At 36.3% G+C, this 8,042-nt stretch overlaps 1 protein-coding gene across 1 annotated transcript in view; it reads left to right on the top strand.

Annotated features, from left to right (window-relative positions):
- The window catches only part of agpat5 (1-acylglycerol-3-phosphate O-acyltransferase 5 (lysophosphatidic acid acyltransferase, epsilon)), a 35,505-nt gene extending 28,315 nt beyond the window's left edge, over positions 1–7,190 (top strand). Inside the window, exons 7-8 of the mRNA XM_059566796.1 lie at positions 293–416; positions 6,484–7,190. Of these exons, the coding sequence (XP_059422779.1) occupies positions 293–416; positions 6,484–6,709 (350 nt within the window). The 3' untranslated portion in view covers positions 6,710–7,190. The remainder of the gene's footprint in view (positions 1–292; positions 417–6,483) is intronic.
- Positions 7,191–8,042: the final 852 nt, after the last annotated feature.

An 8,042-nucleotide genomic window follows, 5' to 3' on the forward strand; every position in this document is an offset into this window, starting at 1 on the left:
CCATTGACCTTTTTTCCCTGTGAAGCATATGGGTGATCTGCAGGCACTCTCGGTGAGGCCTACCAAGGATTCATCCTAAAGCTGAGGCATAGTTATGTTACCGAAGTTGCTCTGAACTCTCTTCAGAGCACAGGTGATAGCTCTTTCTGCTCTTTCTCCTTCGGAGCAGGACCAAGAGCTATATCTACTCTGCCCCATCAAAGCATTGAGAATATACATTGAGTATTGATGGTTGATGGTCTGATGGTTGTCTGAAATGCCTTTTATCTAATTTAAATTATCTGTGTGATAGAGTTTTTGTGCAAGGAATGCCCCAGGGTGCACATCCACTTCAACCGATTGGACGTGAGGGAAATTCCGGTGGAGCCAGTGCTCTTCCGGAGATGGCTACATGAAAGATTTGAAATCAAGGACAAGTGAGTTTCCGAATTAGCCCCTAGTCCATCATTCTTATTTATGCTTACCTACATATGCTTAACTATGTATACATGATTACACTATTATGATGTCCTTGATACAGTGTAATTATACATTTAAGTACTTAGAAATATCAATTAACCACCTGTACTTGTATGGTTAGGATGAGGGTTCAGTTTAGGGTTGTTGCATATAAGGCTTAAAGGGATCATGTAGTGCAATTACAATTTTTCCTTTCTCTTCAGAGTTTTACAGGATCTTAATGCATGAAGTTCTGTAAAGTTTCAAAGACTAAAGTCTCAAATCCAAAGAGATATTCTTTATCAAAGTTAAAATTCTTCCACGCCCTCCTAAAACAGCTAATTCAAACAAGCCCCCACATGTCAAAGTCACCTTTATTTATATAGCGCTTTAAACAAAATACATTGCGTCAAAGCAACTGAACAACATTCATTAGGAAAACAGTGTCAATAATGCAAAAATGTCAATAATGCAAAAACATGTCTATGTCAGTATGTGGAAATATTTGTGTAATGCTGCCCATATGTTCAAGCAAAGAAAGAAGGCGTGGTTTCAGTAACCGCAGACAGTGCTGAAGCAGCCATGTCAGGGAGATGCTTTGTGTATCTAGGCAAAAGAAAAAGCACTTTATTTGGCCTTCCGAAAGATGATGCATTTAGAAATCTTTAAGATTACTTACAACAGAACATCAAAGCATTTTATTGACAATGGTTTGTGAGGCTAGGATATGAGGAAATTCTCACTTTGCTATGACAATCTGGCGCTTTATCAGCTACTCCTAAGTATGTTTTATTATTTATGTATTTGCTATTGAATGTTCAAATGTGGAGTTTGCACGTCACGCTTGTACTGCAAACACATACAAGCTTTATCACTGTGTCTGTCACGCCACTCTGTTCCCATTTCAGCCTTGAAATGATGGTAAAACTAAGGACATTATTAACTCTCTGAGGTCTAAGGGTATTTTTGGGCCTGGAGAAGTTTTGTCATACTCTGAAATGTTTTCAGTTATTTATAAACATCTAATGGCTAAAGTCTAATATCACTGTAATCAGCACAAACTGGGCTATAATAATATGTGAGCAGCATGTATGTACATGATTGTGTTTTTGAGAAAAAAAAAATGTTATGCATGGTTAGTGAAAAACTAAAAATGTTAAATCAATAGAATAAGGCCATAAAACACATACAGAATATTGGTTCCCGGAACTTTTGAGAACCGGAGCTTGTGGCCTTGAATTTTTCTTTCTAAATTATGTGAAAATCATCTTGTTTACTCACTTATCATCATTATTATTATTATTAATATTGAAAAAAGCTGAATATTTTTGTTCAGGTTTTTTGGGAATACATTCAATACATTACATCAAGATTTTGAATGGTAGTGTATATTATTGAAACTTCATAATGTTTCACTTGATTATGCATTTAGTCAGGAATTATAGTTTGGAAAAAGTCTGACTATTAAAATGTTTACACATGTGAAAAAAGTATATAAATAAATAAAAAGAAACATACTCATGTTTATGATCTCTGCTGAATAAAGCACTTCATTTTTTTTTTCTAAGGAAATCCAAATCTCAAATCCTGAGGTAATCCACATCACATCTTTTTGTGGTGAATTATGTCTTATTCCTCTCATCGTGAAGCAAACTGTAAAATAAAAAAAACTTGAACAGTCTCGCTGCGTTGTCTTCTGCTGTATGGGCATTTTCAAGCCGCACACTTCAGTGAAATATCATCTCAAAAGCGCGTTCAGCGCGGGGTGTGGTCGCATTAGATATAATGAAGGGAGACATGAAAAACGGACATCATATGGATTACTTCATCACAGAATATTTGTTTTCGGCAGCACTTGTTTAGTTTAAAAGTAGACATGTCAAGTTTTCTATAGACATATCTCTCATATCTCTTTGTTGAGTATTCACTGAGTTACAGTTCATTTTAATGACGCATGTCTAAATGATCACCGCAGACAAAGGCTGCAGACAGCACACCTTGTTTGTTATCTTTATTTTATAAATGCACAAAGTTTTGTTATGTCTGTATACAAAAAAAGTAGACCCTTTACAGATTCGATTGATGTATTGCTCTTATCTGTACGATCAAATCTGAACGTGTCATTTAAAGGAACACTCCGACTTTTTGGGACTTTAGCTTATTCACAGTATCCCCCAGAGTTAGATAAGTCCATACATACCTTTTTCATTTCTGTGCGTTCTGTAAGTGTTATTTGATGCACCCACCGCTAGCCTAGCTTAGCACAAAGACTGGATGTAAATGGATACTGGTAGCATAGTAATCCCAATAAGTGACAAAATAATGCAAACATTTTCCTATTTACATGTTGTGATCTGTATAGTCACAGCATGTACAAATAACAAGGCTATATGAGACAGAGACCATTTTTAATCGTATAAATACTGGGAACTATATTCTCACTAGGCGTAGGAGCACAGCTAACGTTACTTGGGCTGAGTGGCTACTTGGGCGGAGTGATTAGCGCAACACACGAGACGCCCTGTTGATAGTTCTGTAAACAAAACAAATGTGACTAACTAGCTAGACGTGACTTGTGATCATGGCTGACTTTGAGGAATTGTCAGACTCAGAGGAATTTTACTGTGTATCAAACCAAGATCCAGAACCATATAGTTTTGAGCCAGAATACACAGACGAGGAGTTACAAACTTTGGAAGCTGTAAGACGAAGGGAGAATCAGAACGAACACGGACTGGTGGTGTAAATGTGGAACATGACAACCTATGCCGACAGAAACCGAGTGCCTTTGTTGTAATGAATGGGACCGGGTATTGCCATCAATGTCAAGGCTTGATGACAATCAAAATATTTGCGTTACTACCACGGAAGATTTCTCTGCCCTAATACACCCGGCAGTTGTCTTTTTTTTCCCATTGTGACAAGATCAACTGGAAGAAACGCCCCATGCCGAGTGAACCTAATGGTCAGCTGTCCACCAAGTAAGTTAAGTGATTTTGTTATAATGATCATTCATAGTTCAATGAAATTGTAGTATAGCCATTGCATACAGTGTGTCACAATAATAACAAAAAAGGGGATACACGGATACACGGAGCCCCTATTCACGTAATAGTGTCACTACTAAGGTTATATTACTAGCATGGCACTGTTACAGTATGGCTAATGTTAGTCATCTCAAAACATAACGGAACACTTACCGCAGTAACAGGTGATCCAATTTGTCCTGTCTTTAATAATCGATGGGATAGCTGTATCCTTAAGCACACGTTTCATGGTCCGTGTGGCAACTTGCTTTTTTTTCAAAATAGTCGTCTACAGTAAAATGTTCAGAGCAAACGAAATACTTTGTGATGGTGTTTACAGGCGTGTTTGGATCTATGTCGTTTATGAGCGTTTTTGGTTGGAATTCTATGAAACATCATAGTATTACCTGGTCTCCCCTGTTTATTGTCGCAGTTCTTTATAATACAGCGAACACCCATGATTGTACACTATAAATCTACTATCTAGTAATTGCTGACTCTATTACTCCAACTCTGAGCGAACTCTCTTCTCCTCACCACGGCGCATCTCGGGTGCTGCGCTAATCACTCCGCCCAAGTAACGTTAGCTGTGCTCCTACGCCTAGTGAGAATATAGTTCCCAGTATTTATACGATTAAAAATGGTCTATGTCTCATATAGCCTTGTTATTTGTACACGCTGTGACTATACAGATCACAACATGTAAATAGGAAAATGTTTGCATTATGTTGTCACTTATTGGGATTACTATGCTACCAGTATCCATTTACATCCAGTCTTTGTGCTAAGCTAGGCTAGCGGTGGGTGCGTCAAATAACACTTACAGAACGCACAGAAATGAAAAAGGTATGTATGGACTTATCTAACTATGGGGGTTACTGTGAATAAGCTAAAGTCCCAAAAAGTCGGAGTGTTCCTTTAAGTTCTTTTCGGGGTTATCAGGAGACAATGACTCATAACACGCATACCCGTTAATCGACTTGAAAGGGTTAACTGTCTTTACATTTATTTTGAAAGATGAATCTCACGATTATGGAAAGGGATGTTACATTTCTGTCGAGTGCTTGCAGTGTTGAGCCAATCACATTGCACTGGGTCAGCTGGCCAATCAGAGCAGACTTCGCTTGTCAGACGCATTTAACGAACACATACAAGCGCGCACTTTGGCTGAATTCAATTCAAATAGTCATCAACAGCCATTAGTTAAGGTAAAATTGAGCATCAGAATGGACAAATTTGTTTTTAAGGGAGAAAAAAAGAAATGTGAAAAAATGCCAGCAAATGAACACGTACAAACAAGAATAGTCGCAGTATCAGTAGTGAAGGAGAAGTGCTGGATTTTCGGTTTGCCCCGCAACTCACTTGAAGTTGAGTTCAGGCAAATAACACCATATACTACTTAGCAATCCTTAATTGAAGAAATGTGGCAAAACATCTCTGGAGAGAACCTCATATTAAATTCGAAAGTGCTTTCCATATTTGGATCAACATAGGCTACATTTGTGAACGCACATTTTCTGCAATGTCGCGCTTGAAAAAGTCATGCTCCCGTGCGCGTCTTACAGACTGCATCTTAAAGCCTCTTATACTTTCTGCGTCCGCGAGTCCGCTATGGACCACTAGGTAGGCATGACGTAAAAATCGTAATCGGAGAGTGTGTGCCGAGGCTCTGAGCAGACGACAGCGCGGACAGGTGCGCGTGATCAGTAGGCTTCAAAAGTACAATTGCACATGTGCAGGCAGTGTGAAGAAACTCATTGCTACTCGAACCTGTGCAATCCCTCAATAAATGAATATAAAGACAGGGATGTGCAATAATTCTGGGCAATTGTTTGTTAACATGTTTGTTGCAGAGCGAACCATCAGCCTGCGCATTCAGAAGTATAAATTGAAGTCTGCGTCCGCACTGGCCGTGTAAGCGTCCGGAATGCTCATGCGGAAAGTATAACACAGGCTTTACAATCGCAACTTCTTTGTGCTGTTACTCCTTTCGAGCTGAATCTCACATAATTGGTTAGCTCCCGACAGCATCAGGTGCTTTATTTATGGGGAGTAGAATTATTTATTTCAATGAATGTAATAGATCAGATATCATAATATTTAGGCTATAATAGTATAAATCAGGTTGGTTTGTATTGGTGTAAATTATATGCGTGCGGCCCGCGAGACTTGCACTGGACCATAGTGCGGCCCGCTGGAAAAAAAAGGTTGAGAACCACGGACCTACAATAATGTACAATATTTGAAAAATAATAGTTGTTGAACATTAAAGCATGGCAATATATTCGGTCACACCAAATACACAAAATAATGATCTTTAAAAATGCATCATATGACCCCTTTAATTGCATGTAATTATGCATAATATATTGTTATTACTATATTAAGTACAGGTTAAGTGTAACAAGGGCAATGTATAAAAAGTCGGTAACACTTTTTGTTGTCCTTGTTGCATGTACTTACTATTATAATAACAATAAATTATGAATAATTGCATGTGACCCTAAGCCAAATCCTAACCCTAACCATATAGTAAGTACATGTAGTCCATTAATATTACTCAATATTTAAATGTATAATTACACTTGTAACAATGTAACAAGGACATCTTAAAATAAAGTGTAACCAAAAAGTGTTACACTACATAAACTTATTTTGGTTGTGGTATGTTTGCAAAATCACTGATCACAGCAGGGATCCCATGATCATGGAAGACTTGGAAAGGTCCTAGAAGTTAATTGGTCAGAAAAAGTGTTTTGATACTTTGTGCAACAGTTATGTCTAAAAGCTATATATACTTTAAAGTGGTTAAACTAGAGTCAAGCCATATAAACATTTAAGGAGAATATGTTTGTTATTTCCAGTTTGCTGGACTGAAAATTATTTTTTGTGCAAATTACAATGTGCGATAAAAATAGTGTTGCTGTTGATTAAAGTATTTTGTTAACTGGAAAATGCTGAATTATTTTAAAATGGTGATTTAGTTGCACTATCAAAATGTAGTTTTCTTTCTGTTTAGGCTTCTGACTACTTTCTATGATTCTGAAGACCCTGAGAAAAAGTGCAGGTTCCCTGGAGAAAGCCAAAAGTCACCTCTTAGTCTTACAAAGACATTACCTTCTCTGTTGATTTTGGGTGGCCTCACTTTACCAATGTTGTTAACAGAGTCAGGTAGAAAACTATATCTCAATACCTGGCTTTATGGGACTCTGATTGGATGGGTGTGGGTAAGTGTAAGTCCATAAACTTACCATACTGAAAAAAAAATCCATTCTGACCACTCAGATGACAATTATCAATCTTTATTACCCACCATAGTTTCTTTTTGGCTCATATTATACTACTAACCAAGAGGCTTTTTATTGTTTTTCATTTGTTTTATTTCATACTCCCATCTGTCAGAAGGAAAACAGTAACGCTGTGTCATCACTGCAAATGAGTATGAGATACAAAAAAACGAAAACGTTCCATTGTTAGCATAATATGCTTGCAGCAATGTAGACTGATATTCATATTTTTATTTATAATTAGAATGTTTCAGTTTTTTGATGTCATCATTCACTTGAGGTGTAGACCCAATGTGAGGTTGTTTTCACATTTACTCAGTTTAGAGTCCAACTCTAATTTGTAATGCACAAATGGTAAACAATGTGTAACACAGATACAATGATTTAACTATAGCGGTCTTGAAAAAAAGTCATTTAACCATATAATTGGCCTTGTGGAACCACGTTTTATATTTTTATATATATATATATATTTAATTTTATATATAATATAATTTGTGTGTTTCTGAATATTGTTAAAATCAATTGTGTTTACAGTGTCTGTATTTCATCATGATGTTCTTGAGAATATTTGGGGTATTTTATTACTTTGTGCTGATTTTCTTTATGTAATGCAGGTGATTTTTGTTGGTTATCCATTGGATTTTCAGTGTTTACATCAGTAATATTTTTATTTGATTTGATGCAAAGATCTAAAAAGGCTGTGACATATGGGCTTTTTATTGTAAGTATTTGCACTGTTGCTAAATATTTCACAGATAGTTGCCAAAATTCCTGGCTGCAGGGGTATTAAATATTATTCAATCAAAAATAAAAGAAAATTGTCTTTTCAACCTCATGTTATTCCAAACCTATGACTTTATTTATTTGATGAATCCCCACACAAACCATTTAAAATGTTTTTCCAGAACATAATCAAGAGTAATAATTTGGTCCACATAATAAATCCGAGACATTTTTCATGAAATCTCTTTGTTCAGTGGTTGTTTTTTTTTTTACATATACAAATTACCTCATCTTGTTCATGCCATCTTATTATTCTTTAAATCCGGTTGCTTTTATTACAATTATATATGTATTATTTAATTTAATTGGAATACATGTTTTTACAAAAAAAAATAAAATAAAGCTGCTTTAAGTGCTACTGGAGTTTTTTAGAGCTTTGGAAAACCATAAACATTGCTTCAATAGGATGGACTCTAACTGGAAGCTTCTGGGTCACTTTAGATACAGTATATATAGGTTAGTGTAGGCTCCCACATTAAAAAGATTTGTTGACATACAGTTTGTT

The sequence above is a fragment of the Carassius carassius genome, chromosome 14, assembly GCF_963082965.1.
Source record: "Carassius carassius chromosome 14, fCarCar2.1, whole genome shotgun sequence".
NCBI lineage: Eukaryota > Metazoa > Chordata > Actinopteri > Cypriniformes > Cyprinidae > Carassius > Carassius carassius.